The sequence below is a fragment of the Lissotriton vulgaris genome, chromosome 9 (assembly GCF_964263255.1).
Source record: "Lissotriton vulgaris chromosome 9, aLisVul1.2, whole genome shotgun sequence".
In the NCBI taxonomy this organism is placed as follows: domain Eukaryota; kingdom Metazoa; phylum Chordata; class Amphibia; order Caudata; family Salamandridae; genus Lissotriton; species Lissotriton vulgaris.
This window is the reverse complement of record NC_141697.1, coordinates 250,760,380-250,777,135: the sequence shown is the minus strand read 5'-3', so window position 1 is coordinate 250,777,135 and position 16,756 is coordinate 250,760,380. Positions and strand designations below refer to the sequence as shown.

General features: G+C 46.7%; 1 protein-coding gene across 4 annotated transcripts in view; it reads left to right on the top strand.

Annotated features, from left to right (window-relative positions):
• ENTPD5 (ectonucleoside triphosphate diphosphohydrolase 5 (inactive)) overlaps positions 1-16,756 on the top strand; it is a 408,239-nt gene that overhangs the window by 256,602 nt on the left and 134,881 nt on the right. For all 4 annotated transcript variants that reach the window (XM_086937471.1, XM_086937473.1, XM_086937472.1 and 1 more), the window contains one exon: positions 7,027-7,106. In XM_086937471.1, coding sequence (XP_086793597.1) covers positions 7,027-7,106 — 80 coding nt within the window. The remainder of the gene's footprint in view (positions 1-7,026; positions 7,107-16,756) is intronic.

Below are 16,756 nucleotides of genomic sequence, written 5' to 3'. Positions count from 1 at the left end.
CTATGGCTTGTAAATCAAATGCTGCTTGTGGACTTTCAGCACTGGTTGTGTAACCCACAGAAGCAGCTTGTAAAGTGTGTCTCAGGCCTGCCATTGCAAGGCCTGTGTGCAGTCTGTGACTGCCATCTAGACTTGGCCACTGCACCCACTTGCCAGTTCCTAAACCTTCCCTTTTCTTCATATCAGACACCCCTGTGGTAGGCCCACGGGCAGGGTGTATTGTAAGTATATGGTAGGCCATGCTCTGGTGTGTGTAGCATGTCCTAATAGTGAATTACAGCCATTGTCGTTTTTCACTATTGCAAGGCTACCTGTTCTCCATAGGCCAGAATGGGCAGTTAGATAATTACATTTTATAATCCTAACTGACTCCGGGAACATGGTAGAAATTCGAGTTTAGTATGGCTGAACTCAGAATGATAAAGTACATCTTTTAGTGACGTTGGTTTTAACATTCTGTGTATGAAAATACCACTTTACGAAAGTAGGCATTTTCTTGCCTAACTGGCCAGGCCTGCCTCTGCTAGGTTGTGTATTCCTTGTCTGGAGTTTGAGTGACAGGGCTGGGGTATTACAGGAGACAGGCTGGGGCAGCCCAGTGGTGAATAGAGAGATCTGCATCCAGATGGGCGAGAGGAGTTGCACCTGGGACCTGAATAGGGCTGGGCCTTCCCTCCACAATGCTGGCTCCACCTACTGTTGTGTGTCTGATGTCTCTGCCCTGCACTGTGCTAGGAGAGAAAGAATCATGTCAACAAAGTGCTCCAGGGCTGTGCCTTCCCTCCCCTGTGCTGGCTCCATCTCCTGTGGGGGGTCTGATGTTTCTGCCCTGCACTGTGAAAGGAAGGAAGTAGTCCTGTAAACAAAGTGCTCAAGAGCTGGTTTGGACTAGGAAGAGGCCTCTCTGCCTTCAGAGAACAAAGGATTTTGGGGTATAAATATTGGGACCAATACCCAAGAACTTTAGATCACTTCTGGGAACAAGGCGAACCTTTTGCCTAGGAGAAGAACCAAGGAAGCTGTAGGAGTTTTGACTGCCCCTCTGCCAGTATGCTGTTTGCTGGGTTGGCCTGCAATGGTCGATTCATTGCCAAGGAAAGGAGAAGGAACTTTTTAAGGACTTTCATCATCTTACAGAATATACTCCAAGGGCTTGAACTTGTGCTTGCCTCCTGCTGAAGTCTCAGGGACAAAAGACTTTATCTCCAGCTCCCCTCATAGTTTCCTTGCTGGGAATTCTGTTTGGCAAAGCCTGCGTGTCGCTGGGAGCTGTAACTGCGACGCATCGAGAAGAAGCGGGACGCCGCCGCAACTGAAATCATTGCATCGCCGGAGAAGCCTGCCGCCGCGACATCTCCCAGGAAGCGTGTCTTTGTCAGAGCTGCCTGCTGTCGCATCACCGGAGAAGCGTGACGTCATTGAGAGAGTTGCCATTGCATCACCGGAGAAGCGTGTCGCAGGGACTGTTGCGGCTCCAAAGTACAGAGTCGTCGCAAGGCTGCCAGGGCGTGAACGCATCGTTGTTGCATCAAGGGCGCCATCTTCTCGCATCGCACCTGGAGTGTTGCATCACATCGAGGCGCCATCTTGCGCATCACAACCGGCCCGCAGGCTGAGAATCTACGCATCACCTCTGCACCGGTAAGGATCACGACGCATCCCCTACTCTGCGCAAGCATTGAGGCGCGACACACCATCTCCCCCGGATCATGGAACCGACGCATCTCACACTCTGTGAGCCTTTTGTTTGTTTTGCGTGACGCATCCAGGTACTTTGTTGAGTACTGTCACATTTATCATCCACTTAATCTAAGCAACTTTTATCATCTTTAAGTTAACTCTAACTACAGTATTGTGGATTTTTGTCGTTTGTGGTCTTGTTTTAAGTCTATAGAAAGAATACTTATTTTTTATAAAACCTGTGTTGTGTCCATCTGTAGCGTTTTCACTGTATTACTGTGTATATTCACAAATGCTTAACACACTCCCTCTGAGATAAGTCGGTCTGCTTGTGCCAAGCTACCAAGGGGGTGAGCAGGGGTTATCTAGGAGTGTAATCCCCTTGTCCTGACTTAGAAGCAAGGGTTTCTATTTGGTCAAAGGTGTACACCATTGCCAACTAGAGACCCCCAGTTCTAACACAAATTTTTTCGCTTTTTTGTACCATAGGATATTGCAGTAATGTGTGGAGTGTACACGACCTTTAGAAACTTTTTTATAAGCAAGCGAGCTCCTGCTTTGCGGAGTAAGCTTACATGTCCAAAGTAAATGCATTCCGGTTACTATGTTTCCTTTTGAGTTACTGCTTCGTGGCCCGCACTGATTTCCCGCATTGGTTGCTCAGTCTTCGTTGTGCATCCTGTCGCACCTGTTAAGACTTTGAGGCTCACAGCCATGATGGACCATTCACTAGCGTTCCTGTGTGGGTGGAAGTGTCACATCCTGCACACACAGATGTTTATCTCTGGCCTCCGGGACTGGCACACACTTCCCAGCATGGAGTCAGACTTCAGTCTTGGCTGCAAACCCTCCGCAAAGCCCGCCAAGGCACAGGAACACTGGGTTAGCTTGGTGGTCTAAAGTGTCACCTAGGTACATGCTGGTTAAACCTCGACACCACTGTTGTGTCAGGGGTTAAAAAGCACAGTGTTTGATACCAAACACAAAGAATATTGACTGTTCCATAATGGAGCTGGACATCTGAGGTATGTCTAGTTTCCAGCCCTTGTTATCCGATGGAGGGTCAGTCATTTGCTGGCAAATTTCCTTTGAAATTCTACCACAGGACATTATATGCTTGCACATATATTTTCACACCTATAATATAATGCACCTTGCCTCCTGGTCTATAGGATGCTTACCTTAGAGGTGACTGAAATATTAAGTGCATTGAGGTGACCCTGTCACACATGGTGTGTGCAGGTTGAACTCGATCAGGCAAGCTGCTCGTGCAGTGCTGACACAGCAGACCTACAGCCTTTGGTTCCACTTCGGTCAGTCAGGGTGGCACTATAAGTGCTGCAGCCCTGGCGCCCCTTTTCCTCCCTGCCCTGGGTACCAATCGTACCATGTACTAGGGCCTTACAGGAGTGTAAAAACACTTGCCAATTAGGTGTACCAATTCACATTTACACTTTAAGGGAAAGAGCACTGGTGCTGAGGCCTGGTTAGGAGGACCCAGATTACTTTCAGATCAATTACCACAGCAGAAAGTTGTGGGATAACCATCCAAAAAGGGCCCTTCACAACAGATTTCAAGGAGACTTTCTAATCTACTTCTTGACATGGGTCTTTTTCCGTGTCTCAAGAGGTTAAGAAAGCAGTATCCACCACATGTTTAATGTGAAATCTTTTTATAGTCCATGTACCCTCCGCTTTTGTGAACAAGAGCTCCCTCGCCCCTCTCCCTCTATTTGGCCCCTGTGCTAGACCCCAGATCAATGCATTTGATCTCTAATCTGAATTCCTTTTGCTCTATGTTTTCCACATATGAAAAACTTTTCTCTTTTCTTTTGGATCGGGCCGTGCTGCCAGAATCTTCCCCAAGACCTAGCTGTGTGCTGCTTGAGCCAATAGAGTAGCCAATGTCGCTTGACCCAATACAGTAGCCTGTGCTCCTGTATATTGTAGGACTTGACCTTTCTGCTCCCTGTGTACCATGCTTTGGACTATGACTGTCCCAATCCTGCAACATTCTCGCCCTCTGCTCCAGAGCCGAAACTAGTGATGTGAGCTCAGGCCGTTCTTTGATTGTGTCTGGGGAAGCCTTGCTCTCTTAAATCATTTTTTCTATAGCTAGTAAATTTCATCTGGAAAGTAAAGCTTGTTCAAACAAAGTTTCTTGCTGGGTGCATCTTCATTAAAACATGAGATAGTTCATTATTTATCTCAGTCCTATCAATGTGTACCTCTCAATAGCGGTGTTCTAGCTTGCCATTCATAATGCACAAGTTACGAAAACCTACACCCCTAGCAATCAGTACATTTATATGGAGGTAATAAGGATAAATAGAATCTACTGTCATTAATTATTGAGTGTGACATCACTTTAAGAATAGTTCATACAGATGGCTTTCAATCGTCTCAGAAAGGTCCTACTTTAATTCATGAAACCTCTCCAATGCTGTGAAACCTACTTAAATGTGCTGACCTGCTCAAATGATGGTTTAACCTGAATTAGGACAGTTGCCTCCCCTTAATTGGGGCCCTTCATCAGCATGAAGCTGAACTGCCCTAGTGCTAAATTTCCCCCACCCCCTATATTTAGGGCTTCTTGTCAATAAATCGTCCTTACGCTGTTCACCTATGGCTTTCAATGTAAACAAGAGGGTGATGGACTCCCAGTCAGTCCAAGCTGTTAAAGATCTGATTGCACTTAATACATAAGTTAACCAGGGATGTGACTGTGAACTCTGTATAAAACCCGGATTGAAATACTGTCTGGTTCCATGGCAGGAGTTGTTTTTCCGTGTCCCATTCTGTTAACTCCACCAGTAACTCTTTTGTGTAATATTTTGCCGCAACAGTGCTATAAGTCAGTAACTGGATGGAATGAATAGAAAACATTTTTTATAAATCTGATCAAATATAGAGCCCCTCCAGAAAGATTGATTTATGATCTTGTTGAAACAGTGATTGAACAGTTGGATGAGAGATCTAGGACAGCATTTAGTGTCTTCTCTAAAGTCCGCCCTTGGAATCCCGTTCAGTCTAGGGGCACCATTCATTTCACATTCCTTAACTAGGTTTATTACCTGTGTGTAATAAATTGTATAATAGAGGAATAGGTGATAAGCCGGTGTTTTGAATCCAAGCTGATGAAGGCGTTTCTCCCATTCATCAGGAGTAATGTAACTCCCAATTCTTCATGTACACCCAGAATCTGTTGAAATCGTTCAGGCTGCATATTTGGAACTGGCTGGTATCTCCATAAACATGCTAAGAGGTGCGTCTCTGGAAACATCTGCATATGTGGCCAACAACAATGTTTCGTCTGCCACTCGGAACACATAAACAATTGTCATCCTTCCTCGTGGGAACAATTTGTCCCAAACCGGCTTTTTCTTTTTCTAGGCACCATGGCTTTCTGAGTGCTCGGGATCTCAAATAATAAAATTACTTGTAAAACTTTTGAAATATTTTATTGGGAAGCCCACTTTTAGATGCTTTTAAAGAGTCATTTTTTAACTGTCTGCTGGCTTTTTAGATAGCTTTTGAGATATCGACCCTTAGTATGAGGAGTGGGTGTTATATCCCCGGTTTAGGCCCATGTAGCGAAGCAGCTTATTTATTACATTGTCCTCCTGAATAATATGTCCAAGATGTGACCTTTTGCATACATTTGCACGCACAAAACTTGTTTTACATCTAGCTTCGCACAACATTATGACAATGTCCTGAACATCACCATGGTGGCACATCCTTCCCTGTTCAAGCAGCCAAACTATGGAATTCTTTCCCCCCAATATAAGATGCACAGATAACCACCTTTTCTTCAGTAAACTGCTCAAGAATTGGCTCTTGCCCACATAACCACCATAGGCAAACCAAAATATACAGCATATCTTCTGTATATAAGCATTTATTTGTACTATAGATATAGACCTAAATATGTGTATTGCTTTGTATAAATGTGTAGAATAATTGTTTAAAAAAAATGTTCATTCGATCTGGTTAACAAATGTACATGTTACTGATAGTTCCATTATTCTCTGTTTTTAACTAGTAAATAAGTGACTGCATAAATAAGTCCCGGGTGGGATGTTTTTTAAAAATGTTAATTATAAAAAATAAAATAAATTGTCTTAACCGGCCTGATCCGGTCCCGCATCGTCTCTGCTTCTCTGCTCCTCGCTGGAAGCAGGAAGCCTCCCTCCCCTCTCCTAAGCCTACCACATCGCTGCAATGCCAGCGTTGTGATTGGTGGGGACGGTGCCCAGTGGGCGGCTATGGGGAGGCCATTTTCTCCATGTAGGCTGCATGCAGCCTACATGGAGAAAATGGTTGAGTGTGCATGACTGGTTTGGTCGGCCCCAGAGGGCTGACCAAAACAGTTTGGGCCTGCAACATTGGGATAGCCACTCCTCCCCTGCCCTGTTGCAGGACCGCCCGCCCTCCAACTAAACCCTTCTGCTTTCTCGCAGTATTCATACCATTTTATGTTACTGCTTCTCGCAACAGCGAAAAAGTAGTGGGGCGCGCTCCTCTGCCCACATGGAGGAGCTGCCCCTGTTTAAATGACTGAGGGGAGTGCTCACTATTGCCTTTGCAATTGATCGTGAATACATGCATCTTTGGAAAGCAGGTAAGGTGTCATTTGGAAGTACTTCTCCATATACTGATACATGTGTGTACCCAATTGGTCAGTCAGTTAAAAAACTTCTATTTAAGCCTCTTAAACTGAAACATTGTCAGCTGTCCAGTAGTCTCAGCCAGTTTATCCCCTCTCTGAGTGATCTAGTCGGGGATGTACAGATAGTAGTTCTTTACAGAAACAAATTATCATCTAAGCTACTAACTAAAGCAAAAATATAAAAGGATGTATTGTCAGAAGCAGAGACAAGCCTTGGTCTGACCATGTATGGTTGAGTGTTTCTAGGACATGTCTTGTTCATAGTTGTGTTTGCTTAATGTGAGACACTTTATTGCAATTGTTTTGCATGCCTGTGAGGTTTTTGTATTTAAAAGACCCCAACTTACAAATTAACCTTTTCAATGCTCCCCATTTACAGATGAGTACCTGGGTTACATGGCAGAAAGGGATTTGCAGGCACTTTCACATTTCAGTGTTGCCTGTTATGTGGAAGCCCAGAACACAACCACTGTTTCTTCATGCTGCCTGCGGTGTTGTGTTAGCTGAAAACAAGTGTGTAAATGTGCATGTTTCAGTCCTTTGTGCCTTGGAGTATATGTTTAAAAAGCTTGCAAATTTCTGTTAATTTTGCTACCTGCCCTATGCACTTTTATCTCCTTGAGGCTTCTCTGTTACCGTCTCATATATGTCCTCTTTTCTGCTCTTTACTTCAGGAGACTGTGGAACAAGCACCTCAGGATTTCCTCACATCATTTGAAATGTTTGACAGCACTTACAGTTTGTACACGCACAGGTGAGAGCTAAGTTAACGCATGAATGGCGACTCTTAATAGGCTGTGGGAGAGTAAAAGGCATAAAAAATGCTGTGTTGAAAGGGATGTGTGGACTATGGTGAAGAGAGCATAGATCCAATGAGTAGAGTGTCCAGGATAGTAGATGGAGTGGAATGTGGTTATTGTTTTGAGAATGGATGGGAAAGCAGGGATATTCTATGCCTCATCATATTGTAGAAGCAATATAGGAATACTGTTTGGAGGTGTGACTTTGGTGAGGGGGTAATATAATAGCATGGTTGGGGTGACTAGGGATACCATAGGGAGAGGCAGTGGGAATATGGTAGACTTGGAAGTCTGGATATGATGTGTATTGAGGGCACAAATATTGTAGTTGGAGTGAGGAGGATACTTGAGGGAGTGGTGATAAGAATATTGTGGAGGTGTGGCTCACTGGTTAGAGGCGGCAGACCCGTAAGCAGAGGACGGCCCGGGACCAGGGTTCGATTCCCGACGCGGCAGGGTCGTGGACCAGGGTCAGCGGGCTCGATAATTCTCGCCTCGGTGCCTACTCCAGTCAGGGACCACACTCTGCAACTCTGGGCATTAGCTTGCCTCATCTTCACAACGGCCCCCCCAGACCGCCGGGGATGCTTGGTCGCACCTTAGAGATACCCATTAGGGACCATTTCTCAGGGTGAGCCAGGACGGGTTCCCCAGCGGTCGAAGCGCGGAGATACTCCCCCGGGAGTCGATTCTAGCGCTATATAAACCCGCAATTAAATTAAATTAAATTATACCATGGGGAGTGGGGATTGAGTTACCAGAGTAAAGAAAAGATGGATACTGTGGGAAGGGAAGTTTGATGGAGTGAATACTAGTAGGATTCAGATCAGGCATCCAAATGGGGAGAGGGTGGTAATGTCGTGACCCTGGAGGAACACGGATACTGAGGCAATAGGGGCGTAAAAATACTACTGAAAAGGGGAGCAGACTTTTCTCTACGACATTGTTATGGATGAGGAGGGCCAGCACATCATAGTAATAGAAGCTGAAGAATACCTTAGAAATGTGGTACAAACCAAGGCAGCAGGGTTCCCTTGGGAGACATGATTACCAAAGTTGCACATGGAAAGGACTAGAGAGACTGTGGGTGGTTATGGGTCAAGGGAGCTTTAAAGATGCACAGTAATGCTATTATGTGAAAGGGCAGAATTGCTCTAGAAATAAAGTTGGGATGCCTTGTGTTGGGGCCCAGATATGCGTGTAAGGATGGAGATATGCAGTGCTTATGGAGTACTGTCTCAATTGTCATGGACAAAAGGAAATGGTCCTTGGGGCACAGGAGCACTAATGCTGTGAAGAGAGGGACAGATTCCTTGGAACATAGGGCTGATCTTAAATGAAATGGTATGAATAGGATTCTGTTCTCTATTATATTCCCCATGCTGATTAGTAAATACATGTTTGAAACATACTTGTATAATAATGTTGGCCAGCAATTAAAGTCTCCATTTTGGGAAGCAATGTAGTACATATACATTATAGGTTCAAGTGGTAAGTAAACAGGATATGACTTCATAGACTCCACCATCGACCTCTTGGTTGGCAGCCAATCCATAGGCTTACTACTGTGGTGTGTTCTGATCCTCCAGGCCATCTTTTTCCTGGGTGGTCTCACTAGACTGTTGTGGTGGCTGTGCATCATCTTGGGTTAAGCCATCTCCACTTTGATGTGCACCTCATATACCCACTGCTGCGGTGTCTGTGGATCTTCTTCGATTGCGATATATCCTCTTCTGGGAGTATCCTTTTTTACCCATTACTGTGTGATCTGTGGATGAACTTGGCTTGTGCCAGCTCCATCTCAGATGATGCTACTAGACTACTGGGAGGACCAATTAGCCCACATATCAACTACCTTTGTCCCTGTAGCTACCTATGGGCTGTGCATCTGTGCTTTTGGGTGGGCTGCATTGACACACTACAGTGGACTTCAACAGTCTTAGGCTACAGAATTAAATTACCCAATCGACTCTAACAGATTTTAGCTCCTAACTGAGTTACTGACATACACACCTAGATGGCACCCGCTATTGGGACCAGCAGGAATGGACCCATGACAAATAACTTAAGAACTGCAGAGTTTGGTAGTTGAGTTTTGGTGCTCCAGATCAAATAATCATATTATTGCATATCAAAGGCCTAGAAACTACAAAGGGCTGTTAGCCATTAAATTCCAAAGCAAATCTAATAGTCAGGCCTGCTGCTACAGAGATAAAGGAAATCATAATAACAACAAGCCTATTTGTATAGTGCACGTTCAAACCTAAAGTGATCTCTAGGCACTATTGACAGACAAGGAGTTTTATTGTTACGTGACTCACTGGAACTCATTTTTATAGATGTGTGAAGGATAGAGGGCATAGTGTACCCACCTAGAGTTGATCCATGCAGTGGATGTGTTAGTCCTCGCAGCCACGAGACCCACAAAATAAATTAATCTGGCCCATAATAAGAAACTGTTGTGCTCAAGTATCTGGTAGCTAAGCCTGCTCTGCTCCTCATCAGTCACTAAATCACAGCTTATTTGTATTCATTGTTTTTATTATAGTGCTTTTATGCAGTGCACTGAATAAAGGAAGAGGAGTGGTGCAGAATATGTTAACACATGGAAATCGCAACAGAATGCAAACTATGAAGTTTCTAATGGATACTTCTAACTGCAGATTTCTCTCCTTTGGAAGATCTCCATTGCTCAGCATAAGAATAGACCGTGGTTGAAGCATAGGTTCTGCTCCAGGTCGCAGACCCGGTCTCAAGGCCACTCCCATGGAAAAAATCCATTTCAAGGTCCTGTAAACCCAAGTCTTAATCTAGAGCAAAACGCATGCAAGTCAAGCAGTACTCAGCCGCATCCCGCAACACTATGATTAGAAAGAAAGTGCAAGGGTTTCAAGAACCAGATCGCACCCCTCCATTGCCTCTTGAATCTGAACCGATCCAATAATTGTTCTGGTGCACCTCAGATTCACTGTAGCATTTTTCACCCCGCAGCAAGTAGCAGCCCTCAAAGAGGCCATGCTGCAGATATTTGGTGCACTTCACACTCCCCTTGGCACGCTCTTGGGTCCCTCTCCATTCAGACTTTCACCAGCAAGTACACCCTGCTGATGTCTGAAACCCCAAAACCCCCTTCTCTATGGGGCCAGCCACCTGTGATGACTCAAGAACTGACTTCTACACCAGAGCCAAGGTCGTCCCCAGTTTCTTCCTTACTGCTGCTGACGCTGGTCGATAAACCAATCCTGATGCCGATCTCTGACCCCAAACCAATCCAGACTTTTGTCAAACTGTGAAATTACAAAAGCACAATCCTTGGTTAAACAGCAAGATTCCAATCACCTACGCCCTGACACAGGTACCAGCAGAGGACTCACACTATTTTTGTTTCTGTATCGGATCTAATGCAAGAAGAACCTTATGTCCCTCAAAACGATGATGACGAGGAAAGGGCCAAGTTGAACCCCTCATTATTTATTTATTTATTTATTTATTTATAACAACATTTGTAAAGCGCGAACGAAGGCCCTAGGGCATCTCGGCGCTAATAACTGTATATAGAGGATCCATTCTAGGTAGACTTGCAAAATGCCTATGGGTTCAACACATCTTCTGAAACAGACTACACCCACCACCTGGGCCGCCAACAGAAGAAAATGCTTCCTTTGCAATGGTACTTCTTTCTTCCGGTAGTTCGGCATCAGGCGTGGAAGAAAGATGGCAAGTTGAGCATGCCCTGAGCACCGCTTCTTCCTGTGGCTCTGAGATGGCTGCCATCCATCATGCCGCAATCAGGGAGTGATCTTTGGGGCTATTAACACCACCTACACAACTTCCCCATCAGCAAAGAAAATTCAGAGGCTGTTCCAGGGGGCTACCTTGCAATGCCCCCCTTCCAAACCCGTACTACAGAAGCCAACTTAGTCCCTTTAGGGCTGCAGGTGTGGCACTGGCTGGAACAGTATAAGCCAGCAGGGAGAGAGAGCAGTCCTGCACTTTTCCTTCCCCTGCTGCAGTAGCTACCTAGCCGCTGTAGTTTGCCCTCTCAGGCTTCGTTCTGAGGAGACGCAGGGGGTTCACCCTGGCTAGATCTATTCACCACCATCAAAAGTGCTTTATTAAGAATTCTGATAGCTAGAATGTCTTGCAATGCATTTGCTAGAGGTGCATTCCAGCTGGAATCAAAGGAAGGACTGCTGTACTTCCTCCTATCTCTCCTGCCTCTCGTTCTGAGGAAGCTGAAGACAGACCAGCCCAAATCATTCTTTTCACCCTGTAGGGGGACAGGGGAGTGGGGGTACTGAGTGCTCTTAAGCCTGAGCTTTTATTCTCTGGTTAGGCTTCCATTCCAAGAAGACCTCTGACTCACTAACAGGGCAGGATCCTGCATCAGAGTGTTCACAACCTCCACCGCCATGCGTGGAGATTGAGCTGTGGCAGGCAAATGAGTCTGACTTGCCAACTTGTGGGCAGACTTCCTTGTGGGCAGACTTCCGTTCACAAATTACATCTACTCTGGGCACTGCAACAAATTTGTTGCCTTGATGTGGTGCCTGAAATATCAACCCTTGTAATCCAAACTTTCTGATGTTCTTTTTGTTCTTTTATGAGCACAGCAAGGCCTTGTTTTGGGCACAGTGAACGGTTATTTATCGGCTGTGTCAGCCCTTCGGTGTTTACCTTATTCACCATCTTTAAGTAACCAGTTGTGATGAGTTTGAGGTTTGACATGCTTTCCATCTCACTAAACTATTTTTTATGCCCCAATAGGATCTGAACGTGATTTTGACCTTAAGGTTTTTGATACCTAAAATCATCTTCCTCATTGCAATTGCATCAGCATGCCGCATGTGTGAACTGGAGGCCATTATGGTGCACCTGCCCTGCAGTTTTTTCCATCCATGGAAATTGGTGCTGAGGGCCCAGGTGGCCTTCCTATCAAGAGTTGTGACTCCAATCCCACGCTGCCAGTGTTTTTTGCCCTGCGGCACCCCTGAAAATAGAAACAGGGGCAACATCACCTGGGAACAACCGAAAAACCTCAGCTTGATTATGGATTCCAATTTCTAATGCCAAACCCAGTCCAGCACTGTGCGCAAAGACACTTTCTTTAGAATCAGAGTTCTGTGATGTATCTTCCTTTACACAGACCTTTCTCGTGGAGTGAGTCAGACATCACTTGTCTTAGTGCTGTCACATCTTGATTACGTCTGTTCGTCCTACATCAGACTGTCTAGGCTCTAACTTGGCAAGTTATAACAAATCCTGAATGCTACAGCCAGGCACATCCTAAACTTGAGCAAACAGGATCACTTGTAGCCAAAGAGTGAGTCCTCAGTAGCCACCTGCAACTCGGAAAAACTCTAATATCTGACTAGTTCCAAAACAGTGACTCTCAAACTAGAGATCCTATATGTTTGTATGTGCAGAGATATCCTACATACCCCATCTGTGTGCTACTCTACCCCCAAAACAGTGCTGTATGCAGCTGCACCCAGAGTAGAGTACATTTTCTGAGCCTCAGTCACACCAATTATACATGACACTTGTACCAACCCCCTACTCCAACAAGCATTACAAACTGAGTAGCTACTTACTCAACCAACTGGAAAGGCATTTGAGGCCTCATTAAATGGTAGAAAAGAACTACAGGAAAACTACATTACAATACACTAGGATTCAGTTTTCTTGCATGCAAGTGCTGGATCTGCATTAAAATGAAGAATGCTGTAATTAAGAGATAAGACAATGACAGATCCAAAATAAAGAACACCTAATGCTATTTTGTTTTAAATTTTACATTAGGTTGACAATAATGAGCAATAATAAAGGACGATATAAAGAGGTGCTATGGAATCAACCCTAGCCTTTATCCAGGCCCTTATAAAAATCAATACTTTTACTTGTTTTTTAACCCTTATGCAACCTGTTGCCCATAACATCCAAGTCTAAACCTCTAGCCCAATGTGTAACCCTATATCCAATCCTATTTCAGTCCTTTCCCTATTTTAACTATTACATTGTTATTAAAAAAAAAGAAAAATCTAAATTCTTTTTTTTATTCATTCATCTTTTAAAATGTAATTAATTTCTCCATTTGCCATTGTGGATCGCTGAGGTTTATGAAGCTTTTCAGAATTTAATTTACAGCACTTTTTTCAACTTTATTGATAGCAATGGTTGTAGGTGGTGGGGATTTTGTTTAACTTTGACACCTAAACATAAATAAAAACGATTTAAATCATAACTTTATTGATAGGTTTCCAACTTACATATTACAATCTAAACAGTCACAACAGCTGCAATATACATCAAATAATCCATATAAATTATCACATGATTTGTCCCACCATATACCTTTCATCTGTCATAGGTATGTTACCCTTGTCTATCAGGTAGCCATTAGTAAAATGCCTCGGAGTCCCCACTTTTCTATTGCTCCTCGGTGTCCTCTCTCAACATTACTGCCTGTAGCATTTCTGACTGGATCTCATGGTCATCTGCCTCTTTGTCATCCATCCTAAATATATTAATTCTAATTTCCTTTAGGCGCGAATCACAGTAAAAATAAAAAACAGCTTTGTGCTCGGTGCTCGACTCCGGACCCTGATTTTTCACATCTGGCAGGGCACTGCAGTCCTGTTTAGGCATATTGGGGAGAGATCTTTCACCATTTATCTCTTACGGTGCAACAAACTATACAACCTCCCCCACTGACAGCACTGCTTGGATATGTTCATCCTTTAAAAAAGGACATTAGGACAGCAATAGCTTTACTCATTGCAAAGCGACAGTCCGCTGACTACATCCTCCTGGGGGACATCAACTTCCACCTGGAGAACAACAACGACCGCAACACCACCACCCTGCTCGACAACCTCGCCAACCTCGGACTCAAGCAGCTGGTGACCACTCCCACCCACCTCGCCGGACACACACTCGACGCCGTCTTCTCGTCCAGCAAATACATCGCCTTCAGCCATGCCACAGGAGTCCACTGGACGGACCACAGCTGCGTCCACTTCACTTTCAGAAGAACGACGATCCACCACCACCAGCAACAGGTTGCCCGTAGAAGCTGGAACAAGATCACAGCCGACCAGCTTGCCGTCTCCCTGAGCCAGCACCCTCCCGCCAGCTCAGCGAACCCCAGCCAGGCCGCCGACAACCTCACGAAGTGGATCAGCAACTGCGCGGACGAACTCGCCCCACTGAAGACCCCGCCCAACAGACCCGGCAGCAAGAAGGCCCCATGGTTCACCGACGAACTCAAGAGCTCCAAGAAGAACTGCCGAGCCCTCGAAAGCCTGGAGAAGGGAGCCAACACCAGACAACATGACCGCCTTCAAGCTCGCCACCCGGAAGCACCACCAACTGATCCGCGCCACCAAGAAAACTGCATTCAGGGACCGGCTGGACAACAACGCACACAACAGCAAGGAACTCTTCAACATCGTGAAAGAGCTCTCCAACCCCAACGCCGGAAACAACGACATCACCCCATCGCAAGAACTCTGCAACTCCCTCGCCTCCTACTTCCACAACAAGATCGCGGACATACACAACAGCTTCAGCACCCAACCGACGAACGCCATGACCGAACCAACGCCCCCCACCACCACCCTCCGCGCCTGGACCCCGATCAGCACCGAAGACACCGTCCGCATGATGAACTCCATCCACTCCGGATCTCCGACCGACCCCTGCCCTCACCACATCTTCAACAAAGCCGACACTGTCATCGCACCCCACCTGCGGGACATCATCAACACCTCCTTCGACAACGCCAGCTTCCTGGAGAGCTGGAAGCACGCCGAACTCAGCGCTCTTCTTAAGAAACCAACAGCGGACCCCACCGAACTCAAGAACTACCGCCCCATCTCGCTGCTCCCGTTTCCAGCCAAGGTCATCGAGAAGACCGTCAACAAGCAGCTGGCTGCCTTCCTCGAGACTAATGGATCCCTCGACCCCTCGCAGTCTGGCTTCCGGGCCAACCACAGCACCGAGACCGCCCTCATCGCTGCCACCGATGACATTCGAGCCCTGATGGACAACGGAGAAACAGCGGCCCTCATCCTCCTAGACCTATCCGCGGCTTTCGACACTGTCTGCCACCGCACCCTAGTGCAGCGCCTCAACAACGTCGGGATCCAGGAGAAGGCACTAGAATGGATCATCTCCTTCCTCGACGGAAGGACACAGAGAGTCCGCCTACCACCGTACAAGTCAGAGGCCACCGAAGTCATCTGCGGCGTACCCCAAGGATCCTCGCTGAGCCCAACCCTCTTCGTCTACATGAGCCCCCTCGCGGCCATCGCACGCCAACACAACCTGAACATCATCTCCTACGCCGACGACACCCAGCTGATCCTCTCCCTGACCAACGACCCCGCCGCCGCCAGAGCCAACCTTCACGAAGGGATGAAAGAGGTAGCCGAGTGGATGTCGACCAGCCGCCTGAAGCTGAACTCGGACAAGACGGAAGTCCTCATCCTGGGATCCTCGCCCTCCGCCTGGGACGACTCCTGGTGGCCCCCCGCCCTGGGCACCGCACCCAAACCGACAGACCATGCACGCAACCTAGACTTCATCCTGGACTCCTCCCTCTCCATGACCAGGCAAGTCAACGCCGTCTCCTCGTTGTGCTTCAACATCCTGCGCATGCTACGGAAGATCTTCCGGTGGATCCCCACCGAGACCAGGAAGACGGTCACCCAGGCCCTCGTCACCAGCCGACTGGACTACGGCAACGCCCTCTATGCCGGAACCACCGCCAAGCTCCAAAAGAGACTCCAACGGATCCGGAACGCCTCAGCCAGACTCATCCTCGACGTCCCACGACACAGCCACATCTCCGGACATCTGACAGACCTACACTGGCTCCCCGTCAACAAAAGAATCACCTTCCGTCTCCTCACCCACGCACACAAAGCCCTTCACGATCAAGGCCCGAGCTACCTCAACAACCGCATCAACTTCTACGCTCCCAAATGCCACCTCCGATCAGCCAGTCACGACCTCGCCGCTGTCCCCCCCCGCATCCGAAGAGCGACGACAGGAGGAAGGTCCTTCTCCTACCTGGCCGCCAAGACCTGGAACTCCCTCCCGACCTTCCTGCGCCTGACCCAAGACCACCTCGCCTTCAGGAAGAAGCTCAAGACCTGGCTGTTCGAGCAGTAGCAGCACCCCCCCCCCCCCTAGCGCCTTGAGACCCTCCGGGTAAGTAGAGCGCTCTATAAATGTCTATGATTGATTGATTAGAGCAGAACGCACACACTGCCTGTTAGGGCCTGGCTTCGCGACATGATACATTGCGACACTATGAGTGATATATGTGCTACTCTGCTTCCACCGACTTCACGCCCGCGAGACATTTGGCAACCTTTGAAAAATTACTTATTAGAACACCCTCTGGATGGAAACTAAAATGCTCTAGTGGGTATTGGTAGCCGAAATGCGAGACCTGGAGATAACAATAGGCGGCGGCTTATTGCTTGATACTGAGGAATGTATTACATGGAAAGTTCTTGATACACTGTACACTCTGAGCAACCAATTGTGTTTGATGTAGTCCACTTCACGAGTCATTGTCATCTTCTTTTTTTTT